Raw genomic sequence first — 22660 nt, 5'->3', positions numbered from 1 at the left:
TGCTGAAAGATAATCCTAAATCAAATATTACTGTTTCCCCTTTGGTATAAGATAGGAAACATCACAGACCCTAATACATCTAAGGGAGAAGATCCCAATCTGGGAACTTTTACTTGTCTTTCAGGAAAATTTAATTTAAGATAAATGTTCTTGAGGAAAATAACAGTTAATGTGGAATAGTTGGAATCTAGTCCTACTAAAAAGCTAGAAAAACAGTGTTTACAGGGGCAAAATTCACAGCTGGTCCTTACAAACTGTATACATATGCAAGGAGTGGGTGGGCGTGGGAGGGAGAATAGCAAGGCCCTACCTAATTTTAGGTGCCAGTCTCATGATACAGAGCTGCCATATGTTAAAGGTGAACACAGTGGGAGGATGGAAGAGATTAACTATAATCGGTTTTCTGGGAAAAAATTAGTGTCCCAGCTATGCTCTTCTGTACTGTTCCCCTGTGATTCTAAACCACCAGCGTATAACCATTAATTAATTAGCATATATGATACTTCACTGGGAGAGCAAAGTTATGCGTAGACTCCTTCTCCTATTTAAAAATCAAACCCAGAAGTTACTAATTCACAAAATCCATTCAATGATAGAATACGCTTTCTGTTTGCACTGCAGCAGTGCTGTGACTTCCAGGAGGACTTTAATGCCAGAGCATACAACAAAAGTGAAATTTTGTTCTAATAGCGGTTACAACACTTCGTAAACTCAGCCAGCGTTACACCTGAACTAAACCTGGGCAAAAACAGCCACGTGACTAGCTTTAAAAGTGAACAAGAGGAACCCTCTCTTACTTACAAAACTTCTCCCATCCTAATGCCTCCCAGCTGACCGGTAAGCGCATACATGCGCATCTGGATGTAGGTGATACTTTATGAGGGCTTGTTAGCCCCTTCGTGTTTCTGGGTTTAACAGATAAAGTGTCTATTTGGGACAGGAATTTAAATTAGAACATCAGTAACTTACAACAGACGAATAGCCATCTTAATAATCTAGTAAGTAAAATTAATTAATATCTAACTTTTTTACCTTATTATGTGGGGCCTCGTCAATACACTGGTCCTCCAAGTTCAAGACAGACATTGGAAAAATTGGAGAGGATCCAGTGGAAGGTCACCAAGATGATTAGAGGGCTGGAGAACTTGGCACATGAAGAAATGTTGAAGGAATTGGGTTTGTTCAGCCTAGAGAAGAGAAAGCTCAGGGGGTGGGGTGGGGGTGTCTAATCAAAGTCTTCCGACACCTAAAAGTTAGTTATAAAGAAAATGGAGGCACTCTTCTCACAAAGATGCATGGCAACGGACAAGAAGCAATGGGCACAAGTTGCTTCAGGGGAAATTCCATCTATGTTAAGAAAATATTCTTTACTGTGAGAACAACTGAACACTGGAATAGGGTGCCCAGACAGGTGGTGGAATCTCCCTCACTGGAAATATTCAAGACTTGGTTTGACAGGGCTCTGGGTAACTTACTCTTCAACAGAAGGTTAAACGAGATGACCTCCAGACAACCCTTCCAATCTAGACTTTTCCATCATTTTATTCTATGATTTTGGAATTGCAATGGACTGCTGAAAACCCCATTAGGCTACATTCAATTGTCACTTTGAGCAAACGAGGTCAGAATCTCAACTCTTCTTAACTAAATCAGCTGATATAAATGGCGACAGAAATACCAAATGTAAATTGGTGAGGAAACAGGCACCGGTATTGTGTTTCTGTTACACGTTAATTGGCGGGGCATGAATCTGGTGCTATGTATGAATGACTGAGCGTATTGCTACATGCAAAATAAAAGAGTGCCTGCCCTCTCCATTACTTTAAAGTACATCAGGTTATCTTAAAACATATCTGGGACCAAACTCAACCCTTACTTTCCAGCAGGAGGAAAGCACAGTTATACTAGCAATGAAGCCGATCCCTACCTTTTAGTCTACCGGTGTAATTTTTGGCCTTCTGATAACTGTTAATTTATATATTAGTCAGACACTTGAACTTGCTTTTTTTCCCCAATGCATACTGAGATGTAACTCAGAGAGGCTTACATTAGTTTGCTATTTCATGGTAAGCCATTACACGTGACCCTAATGCCTAGCACAGAACCATGCGAGTTTATGACACGCCAGCAGTCTAAAGGTAGTTTTCTCTCACTTGCCAGTACGTTGTGACTGATCTTAGCAACCTGGTTGATTGAAAATAATTTACGGAGAGTCTGAAATGATTTCCTGAATAAAAGAGGCGATTTCAAAAATTGTCTTAAGGTGAGTATTCATGGACAAGATACAGCTTTCCCTGGTAGGTACAGAGAGCTGTTCAACCCCTTAGGAATACAGCCATGTAAATGTTTTATTCATGTCAGTTATTCACATAAGTGGGTTTCACTTTAGTGTGTAACACAAGCCAGCTGGTTTGCTTCTTTTAAACTCTGATTTCTCATGCACTTCATATTGCTACACCCCCTTCAGAGATATTTATGGAAATTTCACAGCAAGCTGTCTCAAGCTTATGTGCTATTAAGATTCCATTCTGGGGTGTTTACTGCATTAGATTTATAACATATAGATTTATGGACTCAGCTACTTGATGGCTCAATAAAGCACATTGGAACTGAAGGCAACCACTAATTAAAATAATATTTGATTGTCCTTAGCATATTGTAAAACTGCTGTGGATTTAAACAGAGCCATTACAGCTTCTATATAGCCTCACAGCCTGACTGCATAATAAGAAAACTGACAATTCACGTAGAAGATCAGTTTAATTGTGGCTACGCTTCGGGAATTATAACATGTTTTTCTATCTGTTTGTATACATGGAAGTGGGCTAGTGTTGAAATACTCTTAAGCCCCTCATGGCCTTGGCTGTTGGAAACACCAAAGAATGAAAGGATTGAAATTCACAGCCACAGAGAACAAGAAGGTTACAGTATTAGTACCAGGGCTGTAAAGTATCAACTATTCTGCTAATCCCCATTTAAACAATTAGATTAAATCCCACTGAAAAGGATCAGCTGGTAAGATGCACCTCAAGCTAAGTTCCTCCTAGAAAAGGGTATTTTCAACGTTGGATAGAATTTTCCTCATGAAATCTCTACCATTCAGTGTTAGAAACAAGGGACTTGCGCAACCCCTGCTCCTTGCTCTAAATAGTTAACTTTCTCAGACTGACTTCATACACATTACCAAGTGTAGTAAGAGGTATGAATTTTCAAGCGTGCAAAAAGCCTGGCTTATGCTCTGTAAAGGCATTTGGAAACAGTGATGAAAGCAAAATAAGGAAATAGTTAAAAGGAATATTAATTACCATGATGTCTTACTGCAATGCTCACTTAATTCCATTCTAATGAACCGCATTAAGAGCTCTGAACACCACTTCAGTGTGGTGACTCCATTCGGAAGAATAGAAGTTTTTAGACAGTGGTCATGAAGGGTGATTTCATACTCTTCTCTGCAATTAAAATGGATAGATTTTCCTTGCCTCTGACGTGCAGAACTTTATAGGACAGATTACAGAAGGTAACAACGATGGAAAACCTGGGGCACTGTCACCTGTAGTGCTAGGAGCACACTAAGAAGAGGGAATAATATTCATGAGTCATAAACAAACAAAGATCAGATATGGAAAAATTCCTGAAAAAGCTTTTTCATGTGAACTACTCGAATCAAATCTGTAGTTTCAGCAAGTGGTGATAACATGCAAAACATCTGGTGCTTTCTGCAAATTAGGCTTCCAGCACCTAGACTAGCTGAGATTCTACTGTTGCTAATATGCATCTTATTGTCACATCTGCAATAGTTCAGCATCCAAGTGCAGAACTTAAAAGAAATTTCTTGTGCATATTCAGGAAATCTAGCTTTCTGCTGAGTCATCGAGATAAGTACTTGTATGAGAAGCACAGTAACAAAACCAGGGAAAAAAAGAGGGGAAAATGCTTCAAGAATGTGAGATTTCTTCTGTTCTGCTGCTAAATTTTTGTTTGCTATTATTGCTAGATAATAGTATCTTCAAGCTCAGTTTCCAGTTACGCAGGTATAAACCTAGAGTACTGCAAGTGTTTGACCCGGAACAGAAGCCAGCGTCCACCTTAACTTTCCAACTGTCCTGTAACGGCCCCCTCTATCAACAGATGGAGACCAAGGGAACAGTGCTCTATTTTAATAGTTGCTCTTGTATTTATTTCCATTGCTGTGAAATTTGCTTTTAATTTGCTTTCATTTCCTAAGTTATTTTTCTACAATTTTTTTTGGTACAAATCCCATGTAGTAACCTACATCTGTCTGAAAATAAAAGCCGCCCTTTGATTAGAGCTGGAATGCAGTATCATATACGGTATGTTTGGAAACCTCTGCAGAAAAAAACACGTCTGCTTTAATACATCTAGCTCGAGGCACCACGGGGTGAGTCAAGGACAACAGAGCGGTATGTCTGAAAAAAACCACACAAAAAAGGTCCCTGCTTTTCTTGGCTAGCTAATACATAAACGTCAATGTTATTTACATGACTTTTATAAGAGTTTGGAATAAAAGTAATTTTATTTCACTGCAAAGATTTATTTGCTGCCTATTTGCTGCCTTTCCTGTCTTTTAGGAGACTGTGGAAGTCCACCTGCAAAACAGGGTCTTCCTGGTACCTATAAGAATCAGACAATATGTGAATTTCAGCAGCTAGAATATTTAGCTATTAATTAAACAATGATCCATGATATATATGGAATGGAGATGAATTATATTTTTCACTAATTGTTTCAATCTCTTAGAGGAAAAATAAAAAAATATTATATGAATTATTTTTCACTATATTCTGGAAAAAAACAACTGCATACTATCCAATTCACTTCCTGAAGCTTCTGGACATACACACGACCCTACTTCTTCACGCATTTTTCCTCCAGAATCAGAGAACACAATTGAAAAAAATCTTTCCTATAGTATACAACAAATTCCTATAGCTTTTATCAAGTAGGTCTTTGTAAAGAAGCTTTCAATTACCTACCTGCAAACTATTAGCAGGATATAAACCATACTTTGGATTTGCTTAAAAAAGAATATTATCTTTTTTTCATTTTTTGTAAATAATGAACTTACACTGCAGTTTTTCTTCTAGTCTTTCAGAAAAAGGATCGCTAAGGAAATCTTATAGTTAAGGAAAGCCAAAAAGCAAATAACAAGGGCCAAAGCTTAGTGCTTTGGGTTTTTTTTTTTTATTCCCCCAGATGATTACATCTTCAAATGATTACTGCTTTTAAAGCTTTTGCAGAGGCTTTCTTTATGCTCTAGACACTGTGTTATTGTAACATCTTATCAGTATCACCTTTCCTCTAGTCTCTGGAGAGTTTTGAAAAATTAGTTTGTTTGCAATATCTTCTAAAAAAAAAATCACAGGTAACTCCTGATACAGACACGTTTCTGTAGTTTTTTTGTGGGGGTGCGTACTAACTGCTGACTGTTGCAATGTCGATCCTGAACACCTGTCAGTGAAATTCCCTATTAGTTAATGTAAGTATTTCTAATATGCCAGCTATGAAGAGTATGGCTTTGTCTTTGGCAACCGCTTGAAAATACAGAAAGCAAACCCTACGGAAACCGTAGGTACAATTTTCATAGGGTAGAAATCAAGAACAAGAAAGAGTTTATATGCGGAACATATGCAGAACATGAGAGAAGGCTTTTGCACCTGGTGCAGCTTCAGTGGCATTATCAATGGGATAAAAGTTGCTTAACCTGCAGCCAGCGATACCGTGAAATGTCAATATTCTGTGATACTCGAGTTAGTAAGCCTCCATTTAGCATCTTAAGTGCAAAGTCTAGAGTCTACTGACTTTTCTTCTAAATGAATGGTATGGCAGTTGGAAATCTCTTGATCATTTTGTAAATACAACTAAATGCTTTCAGTCCTGTTCCTTCACCCTCTTGCAGCAACTGAACAACTTATTCCCACACAGGGGAGCAGGATATGATGTCAAAAAACCCATCAGTAACTTTAGATTTAGGTGAAACCAGAGCATTACCTTCTAAAAATCTAAAAGAATTCTAAGAATTCTTCCACTTCCCCAAAATATAAGGGCATTTTTAAAAATAGATACTTATACTTGTAAACTATTTAGGGGATGAGATTTTTTTCCCCCTTATCTCCTGGGTCCATTATAGGGTCAAACATGTAACTGGGGAAGTTCTCAACATTGTAGACCAGGGTTTTCAGAGACATCTGAAGGATTGAGAGACACAGTTCTCACGGAATTTCAGTTGGATTTGTGACTAAGCCCTCTAGGACCCTCTGGACAGTGAAGTCACAAAAAACCAGAAAAGAACAAGTGATGTTGGTAATACAGATGTATATAAAACATATGACAGCTTTTGTTATTTTACTCATTTTTCCATTCGTTCTAGGTTTAAAAATGCGTTCAGTTTGATGTGCTTTTATTTCAATGCTGACCCATTTTCCCCCAGAACTACTCACTTGATAAAGTATTTGATTCCATCTGCTGTATAAGCTTCTTCCCATCCGTAAGGCAGACCTAAGATGAAATGAAGAAATAAGATGTCTCTCAAAGCTTAGGTGACACAAAGAACATAGTTTTGAAATGGTGTAAGTTAGAACGCTGTAATTTCAAACCATGTCATAGAAAGATTATAAATGAATTCTTGCTATTTTTGCAATAGACAATAATATAAACAATACAATTTAATAAATATTTGCTGTGCTACAAAGCTATAAACCATTTGATGATACTTTTAGTACTAGCATTTCTCTTGTAGAAGCTGACAGTCTGGCCAAATTAGAGTGTAGCACTTAACTCTTTTTGAACTTTTTACTGTAATTTACACCTCTATGAAGTGACCAAAACCCCCCCATGCCTGTGGTCTGCTGCGGTCTGTTCTTACAGCTGGTACATACAGATGCTAATAACTGTAAGAGGTAGAAGCCTGGGCAGAATGAAATCCGCTGCTGTTTGGTTTATCACCAACTTCTGTGTTTATGCATAATTCTTTGGGAATTTAGACACAAACTCCAAGGCACTTAAGAGACAGATTCAGAGAAAATATGTACAGATATTCGTATATACACTTATCTATGTCTACGTATCCTGGCAAAGGTTAATTTACTAAATGCATTGCTTAATTTTGCGATTTACAGTAATGTTTCTGGGAGTTAAAGTATTTAATACTGAAAAGTTTAGCATAAATTGAAATAAATAATTCTGAAAGGGTGCCATTTTTACACACACTAAGAAACTGCGCTCTCTCTTCCCCTTTTGTAATTATCAGTCACACTAGTCTTAAAAACTCAATCTTGGACTTTGTTCTTAGTTTGAAAGTCCCATCCAAGAGAATGATGAGTAATACTTTTAGTAAGGCACTATACTATATCACTTTAAAAATTAAATTTTCATAGGAAATCTTTACCTTTTTTATTACTATTTGTTCAAAACCAAATGTTTGTAGAGGTTGAAAAGTGCTGGAGAAAGAAGCACCAGTCAATGTGCAAAAATGCTCCTGATGCATGCTGTTGTGGTACTGTAACATATATAAAGGAAAGTGCAAGGTCCTGAAAAAGCTCCCTTTTTTGGAGACTAGAAATTTATTAAAAATTAAAATATGCATGAAAAATTGTTCTGCAAGTGCTTTAGTCTGAAAGTCATCTCAAAATGTTAGTGTCTTAGGGGTTAAACTGTTTTTGCTCAAGTCGCAGTATATCTCAAAGACCAGCTCATTAGAACCATCTGCGCGCCTGCTTTAGATTTAAAACTTCTATTTGGAAAACGTGCTGGACTGCACGCACCATATGATCTTTGAAAGCTGCTTCATACCAAGGCATGCCCTAAGTGCAAACATACATTTTTTTGGCATTTCTTTCTTAAAAGGCTCCTTTTCTGTTCTTCCACCGTCACATCCTTGTCTCTAGTGTGGTCCTTACTTCTTAAAAATCTGGAAAGGGGTAACTTCAGTTCTCAAAGATAAACAGAGTTCATTACAGCTACTGAATCATGACTTGGCACAGTGAAGCAGGTACAAACCACCCGAGAAGTAATTATACCTGTAGGCACCAAGTGAAGAGCAACAAGTAAGTCTACCAAAACTCCAGAATTCGGGAACTTGAGAATTGCTAATTGTAGAACAGCACCATGATTGTTTAGTACAACTTGAAAAGCAAAAAGCACATTGGATTAATTTTTTCCGTTCACTTTTACCCCGTATTAGTCACTTATCTCAGGCTTCTTCCATTTTCAATTTAGCACAGACCTATACAATCTGCTCCTCAAAACATGGCACCTACTACCTTTGAGAGAGAATAATCCACAGCTACTTCCCTTTAAATACAAGGTAGTTGCTGCGTATCAGTTTCAGGCTCTGACTCCTATGAAGGAAGGAAGAAAAGGATGTTTTCAGTTATAAATATGCTAGACATGATCACTAGTTCTTCCTTCCTCTCCCATAAAAGATGGGACCTTTACTGAACATGGATATTTTCTAATGATTTAAATGGCAATTGGATTCATCCTTCAGTTGCTTCCATCTGCCCTGGCCTTTCCTCATTCCTGCATGCAACATTCATGTCCAAAATACATGACAACGGATTTGCTCAGTTATGAATAAAACCTCAGCATCTGCTCTGTGCTCACATGGATCCCCTACATCACCTGTTTCATTCATCAGTGAGAATTACACTTTTTTTCACTAGTAATTTGATTAAAATTATGTCTTTTTTTTTTTCCTTCTACATGAAGAACGGTACGTAGGTAGCAATAACAACCGATGCTCTGTATTCTTTTCTTAACCATGAAGACTGTACTTTTCAAAAACACTGAATACGTTTGTAACTTATAAATGAAACTCTGGAGATATCTCCACAGCTTTATTTGCCTTTTTGACTTTATATGCATTGGATTGTGTATCCTATCCACTCTTCATATGCTTCAAAGTTCCACCTACATCTGTAGGTTTTTTAAATGCCTTTATTTTCCACATTTCTACTCTTTCTCCACTATTTTTTCCCTGCTGTTCCCTTTACTCCTTTCCTTCACTGTTAGATTTGTACTTATATTTCTTGGTATTTCCCACGGTAGCCAGGAGGCTTCTCATGTTTTGCATCGTATTTCCCTAGACATCATCTTCACTTCCTTCAAGCTCACTTTCTCCATGAATCATTCATAAGTTCATCTACTTCCTCGTGCTCTATTTTTTCACACCCTCCAGGGTCACATTTGTTGCCTGTCCTAGGACTTGCTTTGCAAGACTGCTAAGATCTCACCTGGAGTAAATGGGAGGTAAAGGAGCTCAAACAGTCAGAAATATAGTCTGAAAGATACAGGATGTAACCTGTATAAACTCTTAGGTTTCCTACATATTTATCATTTCTTCTGTGAATTGCTACAGTCTTTGATGAAACTTCATAAATAATGTATCTTGGTTGCAGCTGTCTGCATCTATCATCTTAAAAAAATTACAGAGTTACAATATTTAAAAATAATTTTTCAGCAGAAAATACAGGGCTTCTTGCTATTCAAATATTTGTGATTGTTTTTCTTCTGCAAGGTAAAGAAAAGGTAAAACTGCAAAAGTAATTACGCATGCAAAAGAAAGGGATACAGTCCAAAGCATCCTCTGCCCAAATAGAATAAATAGTCTCCTGAGAGAGTGCATGTTAGCCAAAATACATTATAACCTACCATTGTTTTGTTCTGAGTATATGCATTTAATTAGGGTTAGTGCAAAAGAGATTTCTATAATTCTATGCAAAAAAGAAAATCAACAAACAGCTTGCTGTTGTACATGTACCGGTAGTGTTGCAGCTGGTCACAGAGCGGCAAGGCAGTATCCCCGGTGACTGTTTGCCCCCTCAGCTGCCAGATGCCTGCTGTGAGAACCACTGTTGTGAAGTTAACATTATATAAAGCAGAAAGGAAATGAAACCCTTGGGCAATCAAAATTTTCCTGATACTTGATAAGGTGTGGATCTCATCGATCTTTATCTCTTCCTTGGGTTAAGAGGACAAAGGAAAGGCACCAGCATTGATACTTGGCTGGTTGCAGTAAGCAGAAGGATAAACGTCAGCCCAAATCATAAACTTGGACGGAGCGACAGACCTTGAAGGTTTTGCCTACTGTTTCCAAGACAGAATGCATATACTGTCCCTCAATAAAAGCTGCACACAGAATAATCATCAAAGTATGTCCCTAAAGGAAGAAGGGGGGAAATACAGATATTAGGAAAAAGCCTCATTTTACTGAGCAGTTATCAAACCTAGAAACTGTGCAGTCATGTAGTTGGGTGTTTTTTTCCCAGTAAGTTAGTTAAAAAATATTAAAGCAAAAGAAATGCAGCGATCAGCAGATGAAACTAATAAAGGCAGACACCATAGCATGAATATTCACTTGTCTCAAAACTGACAGTTATTTCCCTAACATCTAAACGCTGCAGTCCAAAATGTTTTATTTTTCTTATTTTCTGACAAAATTACTCGAAGGAAATGAGAGATTCAGAGACTATAGTAAGAATTGTTAAAAAATTTACTGTTCACTAGGATTCTATCTAGATTTGGCCAAAGTGGGACTATTTAGATGCTTCAAGATAAGTACGTCCTTAAGTGCTTTACTTTGGCCTTAAGGCCAGACTTTAAAACCCTGCTTCCATCATGCACAGTCACACAAATACTATTGATGAATCTGAAAAGACTGCTTAGGGATAGCTGCCTACCAGAGGTGGTAATCTCACCCTAAAAACTCTTTTGTGAAGCATAAACCTATTCCCAGCAGCGTTCACAGCTTTGTCACCCGCCGTAAAAAGGATGCCTGGCTACAACTCGTTTCCTGTCAGGGCTAAACAATCTCGTGGCTGTATCGTTAAACCACTTCGTCTGGAATTAATATGAAGTATCAAGCTTAAGGGATGTAATATCTGTCTGGAATTCCAAAGCCGCATAGTACAAGTATTCAGTTTCACCATGAACACATTCTTTGACCAACAACAGAAATGAGGATGTCTGCTGTATCGTTAAACCACTTCGTCTGGAATTAATATGAAGTATCAAGCTTAAGGGATGTAATATCTGTCTGGAATTCCAAAGCCGCATAGTACAAGTATTCAGTTTCACCATGAACACATTCTTTGACCAACAACAGAAATGAGGATGTCTTTTTTACATATCCTTTTACCTAGCTTGACTTTTCCAGTTATACATATTTTTTTAAGTAAGAGAGCATGAGCTAGCTCAGAACTACCCTTTATTTACTTCCTTATAATTTATTTATATTTAATATTAGATACTCAAAAATGATGATGTTTCTTAAGAAATAGGAATTACCTGCTAAAAGGATTTCTGATACACAAGATTTGCTAAAGGACATTATAAACAGTTTTCTCCGTCACTTGATAAATGCGGTTTTGAATTCTGATCTCTTTTCAATATCCACCAATTCAGCTCTTATCAACACTTAAGCCTTCCTCATGTGGCCTCAATAATAATGCAAAATCTGTCAGTTAAGATCCCCAATGCCTTTGGCTCTTCTCTTTGAGCTATCTAGGCAATGCAGAGGATGGAAAACTGAAGATCTGACTTGCTGGTCTTGGACTCCTGAGTGCTACTGGAATACGGGGATATCCCAGATACGAGACTGGAGGTATCATACGATGCGAGATCGGCAGAGGAACTCCTCCGCGAGTTTCGCAATTTGACACAGCTAAAGAAAAATTCGTGGAGAAATATCCAGCCTTGTTTGTCGAGTGTGTTCAAAGGCGTGCAGGTGTAAAATGGCCCTCTATTTTTTGAGGCTGTCAATAACATATACTGTATTTTACTGCTTATTTGTGAATTAACTATAGAAACTCAGGTTCAGAAAAACAGCTTTCAGAAGTGAGCATGCACTTCTGGCATTTGCTTGTGTGCCACTTTATTCTTTAGACCGTTTCAAGTGCTCTTCCCACAATCAAATGTGTTTCATTTTATGAATAATACTCTGCTAAGAGGACATTCCATTCCTTCCTTTCACGTATCAAATTCCATTTTAAAGAAATTGTTCTTTTTCTTTTGTTGTTGGTGATTTAATAAAACAAAGATGGAGCAAGTAGTTTTCAAGTGGAGGCATCTGGGAAATACTAGCAACTGAAATTTATGCTAATTTAGCGTATGATGGGCAGATTGGCTTGTCTCCCTTCAGTCTTGTTCCTAGAAACCATGCTTCCCGCCGTAAAAAGGATGCCTGGCTACAACTCGTTTCCTGTCAGGGCTAAACAATCTCGTGGCTGTATCGTTAAACCACTTCGTCTGGAATTAATATGAAGTATCAAGCTTAAGGGATGTAATATCTGTCTGGAATTCCAAAGCCGCATAGTACAAGTATTCAGTTTCACCATGAACACATTCTTTGACCAACAACAGAAATGAGGATGTCTTTTTTACATATCCTTTTACCTAGCTTGACTTTCAGAGTTATACATATTTTTTTAAGTAAGAGAGCATGAGCTAGCTCAGAACTACCCTTTATTTATCCTTATAATTACCTAGCTTGACTTTTCCAGTTATACATATTTTTTTAAGTAAGAGAGCATGAGCTAGCTCAGAACTACCCTTTATTTACTTCCTTATAATTTATTTATATTTAATATTAGATACTCAAAAATGATGATGTTTCTTAAGAAATAGGAATTACCTGCTAAAAGGATTTCTGATACACAAGATTTGCTAAAGGACATTATAAACAGTTTTCTCCGTCACTTGATAAATGCGGTTTTGAATTCTGATCTCTTTTCAATATCCACCAATTCAGCTCTTATCAACACTTAAGCCTTCCTCATGTGGCCTCAATAATAATGCAAAATCTGTCAGTTAAGATCCCCAATGCCTTTGGCTCTTCTCTTTGAGCTATCTAGGCAATGCAGAGGATGGAAAACTGAAGATCTGACTTGCTGGTCTTGGACTCCTGAGTGCTACTGGAATACGGGGATATCCCAGATACGAGACTGGAGGTATCATACGATGCGAGATCGGCAGAGGAACTCCTCCGCGAGTTTCGCAATTTGACACAGCTAAAGAAAAATTCGTGGAGAAATATCCAGCCTTGTTTGTTGAGTGTGTTCAAAGGCGTGCAAGCGTAAAATGGCCCTCTATTTTTTGAGGTTGTCAATAACATATACTGTATTTTACTGCTTATTTGTGAATTAACTATAGAAACTCAGGTTCAGAAAAACAGCTTTCAGAAGTGAGCATGCACTTCTGGCATTTGCTTGTGTGCCACTTTATTCTTTAGACCGTTTCAAGTGCTCTTCCCACAATCAAATGTGTTTCATTTTATGAATAATACTCTGCTAAGAGGACATTCCATTCCTTCCTTTCACGTATCAAATTCCATTTTAAAGAAATTGTTCTTTTTCTTTTGTTGTTGGTGATTTAATACAACAAAGATGGAGCAAGTAGTTTTCAAGTGGAGGCATCTGGGAAATACTAGCAACTGAAATTTATGCTAATTTAGCGTATGATGGGCAGATTGGCTTGTCTCCCTTCAGTCTTGTTCCTAGAAACCATGCTTCAGGAAGAATATTTTTCTTACTTTGGATATTCAGGGCATGGTGCAAGATGACTTTGTGTTTTCCCATTTCCTATTAATCGTAAGATATTGACCCATCTATGTTGGCAAACTCATTAATCTCTTGTTAAAACAATTACATCATATCAAGTTACAATTTAGAATGAGAGTTATAAAATAGTTTGCTTCTCATGCTGAAGAGTTATATGATCAACTTTAATTTCAAAATGACCGTAAAGATCTTACAAACTGTTATAAACGTTTTTCTTCTATTCTCATACTTGTCTGTGAATAACTTGGTACAGTTAGTCAGACACAGGATGGATACAACAGATACCATTAAGCAGCATGTCCTGCAACATTACAGGTATTTTGGTCATCAATGTAATACGTTTGTCTAGTCATTATGTCAGGAAAGCGCAAGCCCTGAAAGGTAAGGGATAATGAAAGCAGAGAGGAGTTTAAGACTAGCTCATTCTGACAAAACACTGAATTTTGCATAATCTACTGGCTCGTACTATTTGCTTTTTAAAATGCATTTAATATACTGATTATCTGACAATTATTTTTGTATTTTTCACCTACACTGCTTCTTACTAAAATGCTACTGGCTGTCCAGTGAAAATACATAAGAATGCAGTGACGAACCCCCCCAAATTCCTTTCTTTACTGTGACTGAAGAATCTGTGGATAAGGCGGAGGCAATACAGAAAATCAGAAAACTGCAGAATGCAGAAATCTACCTCTTTCACACAGAAGGCTGCAAAGAAAGAAGAAAAAAAAAAAATCATACCAGTGCTCCTTATCCTCTAGTGGCTCCCATCTGCTTTAGTTTGCCAACTCAAAGATATTTTATTTTACTGTGAAAGGCTCCAATAACAGTCTCAATTAGTGACACAAGAAGAGAAATACAGTACCCTAGGAGCATACAGGTAGTAGTGCTGCCTGATGAGGTCTTAAAAATGGTAAATGTGTTCCCCATTACATTTTTTTCAGTCTTACCCAGCTTTAAAAAAAAATACTCCTTTCTATGAATTAATTGCAGGCTTTTTTCTACAGTCTTCCAGTATTGACTGTTAACATGATGCTGTCTGTTTGTGATTGATCAAGAACACATTATTATTTCCATTGCTGATTGAATACACCACAATGTACAAAGTAATTTTTGAGGAATATTTGCATAAGTTAATTTGAAATTCATTTTGTTTATACCTACGAATCTCGAACTGCTGAAGAGAAGACAGGAAACACATTATTCATTATAAAATCAGAGAAATGGTCCATAACTGGGGAATGCTACACAAATGCCATGTAGGCTAAAAAAAAAAAGTTAAATTCATAGACGTAAGTACTCCCTTGAGAACATTCTTGTTCTGAATTGGTACAATCCACTTTCAGCTAATTAATAAGAATCTGGAATAACGCATTCTTATTCCAGAAATACCAGGCTCTGCACACAGGGCCCTCACCACCAGGACTAGGTAATGAGGAATAGCCTGGAATACTTCGCTGTATGGCCCAGCTCTAAACCATTTAATTTTTCCTCAGTTTCCCTACTCTCTTGCTCCCCTAATTACTCTCTGTTCCGGAATTCATCCGTCTCCTCCTTTCCTTACTGGATCAACTTCTCTTGTCACCATCTATTGTGCTATCCACCCACTTCCATCACTGTCATCTCACATTGCTCACTGACGCATGTGATTGTCAAATATAAGTTTAATTAGAAAGCATTCACTGGTAACAAATTAAAATGACTGTCTAAAATTAGAATTGATCAGAAATTGTCTGAGATTTAAAAAGCAATACTATTACATGATATGCCTTTCTTGCTAAGTAATAGCTTACTTTTTTGCACTGATGATGAAATTAAACTGCACAGGGGGCTGGCATGAACCACCTACAATTGAGAGACACAGAACTACTCTCTACTGAGCTCATTTCACAGTAAGTACAGACCAAAGTAATACTTTTTTCCTTTTGAAGCAAGAATTGTAAAAATACACTAACACAAGATATCCTTTTAGCCTGTTACAAAAAAGGCTGTAGCTACACATAAATGAAAGAAGGGTTTTATTTACAGGCGGACATGACTTTAAAGCCAGCATATTTAAAAAAAAAAAGTCAAGTTCTTAGAAACTAGGATAGATACCTTTCCTTTTTTGTTATAAATCTGAAGAAAAAGAAACAATGCACCATGTGCCTAAATTAGCGTACGTTATTTTACCTTAACTGTAAAGGATTCAAACATAATACCCGTAGCAATCAGTAACGTAAGGCAAAAATCTCCATCCTTAACTCCCGGTTAATGATACATATGCTTTATGGCATGAGGTAATAGATCTACTATGAGACTTACATACATTTTGTACCTCATTTAGGTCTCCTTCATAAGCACCAAGCAATTATGTTTTCCTCTTGCAAATTCTCCTTAAAATATACTTTTAAAAAGCTTCCTATATCGCTCTTGGCAATCAACTTTCTCTGTACTTCTTTCCATTTAAATTATCACACTTGTGCACCATATATGTCTAAGTAACTCTGCTAGCCCTCAGCTTCTCACTCCTACCTACTGAAAAAAAGTGAAAAAATGTGACAACTGAAGGAACTGACAGAGAAGCATACCAACCCTCTTAGGCAAGATGAGCACTGATAGCTTTAGCATACATTGACATTCGAAACAAAGGTCTGATCATTCCCCCCCCGCCCCGCTTTAATCCAGCTCTCTCAGGATGCTCATAGTTGTGTAGCCACAGAAAATTAACTCAGCATTAACTGCACGAAAGTACGCACAACTCCTTTGGTTCAGCTCCATACTGTAATGGTTGCTTTATTTTTTGGTACCTGAAATAATGAGACAGTTGTTCCCTGACATACAGGGATGTGACATATGTGCAGACATACATACCCACAGAGAGACATCAGGTCACCCACCTCTCCCGATAACCAGCTGACTGAACTGTGCTTGCGAATTAAAAGAGGGATGCCAGCCGTGAGTTTGAGACACTGATCTGGGATTGAGACCTCAGGGTTCAATTCCTGTCTCACCCGTGTATTTCCTCTGACTGTGAGCAATTTGCATCTCCATGCTACAAAATTCGGAAGGTTTTTTCCCCCCTCATGTCAAAACCTCATACTATAATTAAAGATTAATATACTAAAATTCTAAACGTTATGTCAACAGAAATTAATAGAGGGACAATTTAGGAAGTATTTACCATCCAGTAAAATTCTTGGTTCCGGAGAGTTTTGACTTCGGTCTCCGTAGTTACCAAGAGCAAGTACAACTTCTATGGGAAGAGGCACAAAGTCAATTAATTTTTTCATAGTGGGGTCACCGCATGGACTAAACGAGTCCATAGACTTTTAAAGGTCTGCTCTTTAATGAAGTCTTCCTTCAGTGATGCTGGAAATTAACCTAACGAGACTGCACTAATCTTCTTAGCTCATCTGCATTTTAAGGTATAATAGTATCACTTACTTGTTTTTCATTATTAAAATGTTTTGATTTGAAAGTCAGTACAGACAGTGCCTATTCAAAAGCTGACTCATCTTTTCTCATTAAAGGTAAGTGAATGGAGAGAGAATAAATTGCTTTTCTAGCAGCAACAACAGAGTTCTGAAATCTAGGTCACATTAAAGAACTGTCTTAAATACAGGCTTTAGACATTGAATTGTCTTTTTCCTTGCTGTGAAACATTGGGAATAACATACATCCTCTATCACCAATAAATTAGCTAGCAACTTGTTAATAAATGATATTTTAAATAGATTTTTTTTAATTTGATCAGGCTATAAAATTATTCCATCCTTATTAGTGTCACCTTTTATCTAGCTTCTCTGCTTGTACATAATTACAAGTTGTAACGTTCTGATTCTCGGACATCAAATTAAACAAGTGTGGTCTAATTTCTAGGTCCTGTAACAATACACGCAAGTAAGACCAGTTAGGTGAAAACAATGTCATTCCTCACTCACATTCAACAAAATGTGATTTTAGTCCAAGTAAGGAGAGCTAAGGGATAATTCAGAATTTAAAACCCATTTGTAAATGGACATTTCTTTGAAATGTCATTGAAAAACGGGATTAGAATTTTGTAAGAGCTTGGCTAACTGGATCAAATGTTTGAACTAAATAGGGTGTAATTCAGTAAAGACAAAAGCAAAGTACTACCCTAGGTGTGAATTTTCAGCTGCACAAAAGCAAGTGGGGTATGGCTAGCTAGCCTTTGGTTGAGCAGAAAAGGCTCTGGAAGTACAGGAAAGCCCAAACTTCATACAAATCAGTAACATGAAGCTATCAGGGAAAGGGAACACCATTTGAGGGCCCAAGAGCTGGTGTGCTTTATATTAAAGCAAACAAACTTATTACTCCATCTCTGTCTCCCACTGCAAGGTCTCAGCTACAGAACTCAATACAATTTTGATGAATTGGAGAGAATCAGAGAAACGCAAGGGTGACGAAATGGCTAGAAGACATGCTCTGTAAGGAAAAAATGAGCAAACGGGTATCACTACGTTTATTTTGGGGAACAGAAGACAGAGTGGAGACACAATATGGTCTTCAAATATGTTAAAAGCTGCCATAAAGAGGAAAGTAGTAGGGATGAAGACAAGTAGTAATGGGCTTAAACTGCAATGAGGAGGATTTAGGCCAACAGAAAAGCTTTCTAGTGGCAAAGATAATTAAGGATGGGAATAGTTAGCCTACAGAAGCTGTGGAATATGCTAGACAAATACCTGTTTGGATTAATGTAGATATAATTCATGTTGCTGGAGGCAGGTGGATGCACTACCTAATTGCTGGAGGTCCTTTCCAGCCGAATCTTTTCTGATTCCTTGGTGGCAAAGCACTATCTGAGTGCTAGTTTTCTAAACTTTTGTATAATTTATATTACATGCAGACACTTCTTCTGCTTCCCATTTGCAAGGCATTTTTATGTCTTGCGTTCACAGGAGTAATATATTTTGATTATATTATGCACCAAACAACTCTTCGCTTGTCTCCTTCCAAGCATTTATTGTAAAACCAAACCAATCCTCGCCAAAGAAACAGGCTTTATACTATGTTTTTTTTCAGCTTGTCAGATAGCACCTGAACTCACACCCCAATAATAATACTGAAACCAAACCAAACCAACAACAAAAACACAGCCAAAGGTGAAACTGTGACAGTTTTTTTGCTGTCTACTACCTTTCTAATAAACTATTCAACCTTGATTTAGCTTCATGGCCTTATTTATGTAACTTTATAGGCACTGCTTTTAAGTACAGGTATGCACTTAAATATTGCTATTTCAGCAGTGATGATGCTATAGCTCAGTGGTCTCAAATTGTTTTGAGTCAGGCATCGCTACCCACCCTCAAAAATTGTCACAGATTATCATAATGAATCTTGTAATTGAAAAGAATGTGAAAGTGCTAAGTTTCTGTGGACAAGCTGTAAATTAGTCAAAAGAGTTTTGTGGTTCAGTGGCTGCTGACAAACTACAGCTTGGAAACCACAGCTGTAATTCTAAATTACTTTGAAATATGTGGATAACCATGCATTAAAAATTTAATTCGGATCAAGTTACGCAGCAGTGAAATATAGCATCAAACATATAGTGCCCAAATATAGCAATTACAATAAAAAAAGGCAAGAAACCAAAACCAGTAAAACTTTTTCAGCAAACTTTAACGGAGCCTATGCTGGCTGTCTCTGTTCCTAAGTCTATGCTTCCTCATTAGTCACTCTCCTTTTGTAATGAAGCCTTTAAGAGGGTAAGACAGTGTGCAGGTGCTACTTGACACTGTTCCACAGTCAAGGCACCAACTGACACTTTTGTTCAATGAAAATGCACTGCAGAAATATAACATAACAGTAATGAGAAAACAGAAACAAAGAATTTTTATGAATCACTAACAAACTTGACCGTTATCTAAGAATGCAGAAGAATATTATCTATATTGTAATAGATTCTAGTAATAGTAGGTTACTCTCCAGGAAGAAATATCGCTGTGACACCTAGCCAGAAAAAAAATAATTTATTTAACTCAGGAGACCTCTGTTAAATCCTTGCCTCCCCCCCATGAGCGAGCGAGTCAGCTGCTTCATGGCTCAAATTCCTCCTTAAAACGGGGATAATAATTTTAATCAAGGTGTACAAATGATAGAGATAAAGCAGATCATATTAGATTTACAGACTGAAGAATGGACTTGTCTCACAGGTCTAGTGCTCCATTTTTAATTAATATCCACATGAGCGAGCGAGTCAGCTGCTTCATGGCTCAAATTCCTCCTTAAAACGGGGATAATAATTTTAATCAAGGTGTACAAATGATAGAGATAAAGCAGATCATATTAGATTTACAGACTGAAGAATGGACTTGTCTCACAGGTCTAGTGCTCCATTTTTAATTTAATATCCATGCACGCTCATTTTAATTTAAATTGGAAATATTTTAAAAATTGTACACGCTTACATTTCTCAAGTGGAACCCTTCCTGTCTGTTGCAATGAAACATTTTAAAATTCTTGGATAGATTTTCCTTTTCAAATTACAGTACTTGTACACTGTCAAAATTACAACTCTTCATTCTTATCTACCATGCAGGCAAAATTGGAAATTTAAATGATTTGCAGAAAATTCAAAGTCTTGCTACAGTAACAGTTATGTACAATAAGCTTTTAAATTCTAGACTGTGTCCTTGTAAAATCGTATTAAATATGTTTGGATTTTTTTCTGAGGAATATAGAAACCACTTTGCCTGTTATGCAACTTTGAATTTTAATTTTTCTGAAAGTACATAAGTTTTTCACCTTTGGGCTTGTCATTGTGATCCGATTTGCAGTGTATCTAAAGAGCTGCTGATAAGCTATCGATTTTTTTATGAAACATACTCATTTTCAGAACGAGGCAAAAATTCAACAATGTCTATATTACAGGACAAAAGGGATCCACTTCTCATCTCATGTGCATTTGAGGTTATGTATTGGAACAATTAAAATTAAGTCAAGGGTTATTCTCAGTTTACATCACTAAAGATGTAAAAGGAAAATTACTAAGTTTTATTTCAATTCCCAAACTATATTCCTGTGTTGCACTAGCAAAGCTTTCAGATCAGTAAAGAAATATGGGTACTCTGCAATTTAATAAAAAATGATATTAAAATTTCTTGCTACCTTAACTTTAATTTTTGGGCAAACGATCGGTTTGTGTAGTAGCCACTGTTTCTGCATAGTGTCACTCCCGCACAACGTGTGGTTGATAGCAGGGATCGACAGTCCAGAGCACATGTCGAACTGGAAGACAACTGCTCCCAGTGCCTATGAAGTTTTCCATTGAGCAGAGCTGGAAACCAGAAAACCACTGCCCCACAGAGACTAAATCAAGTGATGCATTCAGCAGCAGCACGAAGCTCCTGTCTCGCTCTATCTTGTCTTGCCATATGTTGTCTTTGCAAGATGAGAGTGAGCAAACAAGAAAGTAACTAAATTCCGAATTCCAGACAAACTGTGCGATGCTTCTGCTACGTAAGGAAGAGGTTTTATGTCTCAGGTTGACTTCAGAACTCTGTGGAGGCTAGGAAGACATGCTACAGGCACCCCTACTCCTGCTCTTATGTAAGGAAAAATGGATTTTGGAGCATTGTTCTTGAGAAGTTGACACCATTTGGTACAATGCCGTGGTGCTACATGAGGAATACAGTGCCAATATTCTGTGGCAAAAGACAGCAGTCCCCACGAGCTCAAAATTCAGCATGATTCTGCAAGCAGAAGGAGCCACTGATGACCAGGTCATATTCCAAAATTATCAATGTGATTCTGGGATTTATCTTTTTTTTTTTTAAAATGACAACTCAGAAAAGATTCCACAGTAAAAATTTCATTTAATAACTTAATATTATTACTTTCTACAAAAATAAAATTACCCTCCCATTAAGTATTTTTTTTTAGAGGAAAAAATCTTCAACCTTCAGGGACTAGCAAAACTGAAATTTTCCACTGGATAAAACAGTTGATAAATTATCTTTTGGGAAATCTCACCTCTTTTGTTGTTGTTGAAAGTTTCAAAGTAATAATACATTTTAATTTCACTAAATTAGTATTTTCTAATCAAACTACTGTCTCAGAAAACGTTTAATTGACAAACATAACCTTTTTATCTTTAAAGCATACAGCACTGATTTTAAGATTTATTTCTTTTGCTAGTCAAAACCTATTAAAAATGGGAGATGCACAGATGCGTTCAGGATATACATTGTATAATTTAATAGGTCTCTTCTATTTCTGATTTCAGTAATTCACTGAAATATTTATGGCCTTGCCAGAACAATGGCTACACAGAGTTACCTCTTTAGTTATCATTATGCTGCTCCTTCCCAAGCAGCTCTTCCAGTAAAGAAAAGGTACAGTTCTAGTTTATTAGCTGAAAGAATATTAAAGGTATGCTATCCTCCCAATGCAGAATTGTCCCCACAAAGATGATCTTGCAGGAAATAATTTTCTCTTTCTGATACTAAAAATATAAAAAGACATAGCAGCATGAGTTTCAGCGAACACTAGCAATCAGACAATATTCTTGGGGTCAACAGAAGACTCGTATTTTGATATTCAGCCTCTGCAAATGCATCTTTAATATCACTGGCCTAATAAACAAAAGTCAAGTTAGCCAGGGTATGCCTACCCATGTTACAATTACATCTGGATTTTGATGTATAAACATAAACCAAAAAGGGGGGGAGGAACAGCCCACGCTTACACGTCAACTTTTTCAGAACTCTCCTGATGAACTACAGCCAATTTTCTGTACAAAATTATAGCACTGTTGTATCTTTAATTTCAAGAACAAAATAGCAGTAACGTATACGGCATTAATTTTGTTGTAATAAACAAACACACCAGGGCTGCAACAAATAAATAAAAGAAATATGAATACTTAACAATATTAGCTCTTCTCAAAATAGCAGAATTGTTATTTGCGAAGACTTGCTACTCTGCCTTGTAACTTTGTTCCACCCACACCGTCAAAAGAATGGGAAGGGACACCTAACACTTTGCTGAATATGGAATGGTTTTGGCAATTGACCATAATATAGTTAAAAAAACCTAAACTGAAGAAATGGATAGATTCCCTATTTCAGCTTTTAATGCCTGAG

General features: G+C 37.0%; 1 protein-coding gene across 1 annotated transcript in view; it reads right to left on the bottom strand.

Moving 5' to 3' along the window:
• The window catches only part of STXBP4 (syntaxin binding protein 4), a 71374-nt gene that overhangs the window by 9278 nt on the left and 39436 nt on the right, over positions 1–22660 (bottom strand). The window contains exon 21 of the mRNA XM_009287663.2: positions 6459–6516. Within this exon, the coding sequence (XP_009285938.1) occupies positions 6459–6516 (58 nt within the window). The remainder of the gene's footprint in view (positions 1–6458; positions 6517–22660) is intronic.

The sequence above is a fragment of the Aptenodytes forsteri genome, unplaced genomic scaffold, assembly GCF_000699145.1.
Source record: "Aptenodytes forsteri isolate BGI_AS27 unplaced genomic scaffold, ASM69914v1 Scaffold153, whole genome shotgun sequence".
Lineage (NCBI taxonomy): Eukaryota > Metazoa > Chordata > Aves > Sphenisciformes > Spheniscidae > Aptenodytes > Aptenodytes forsteri.
The sequence above is the reverse complement of the archived record's forward strand: the minus strand, read 5'-3'. Positions and strand labels throughout refer to the sequence as shown.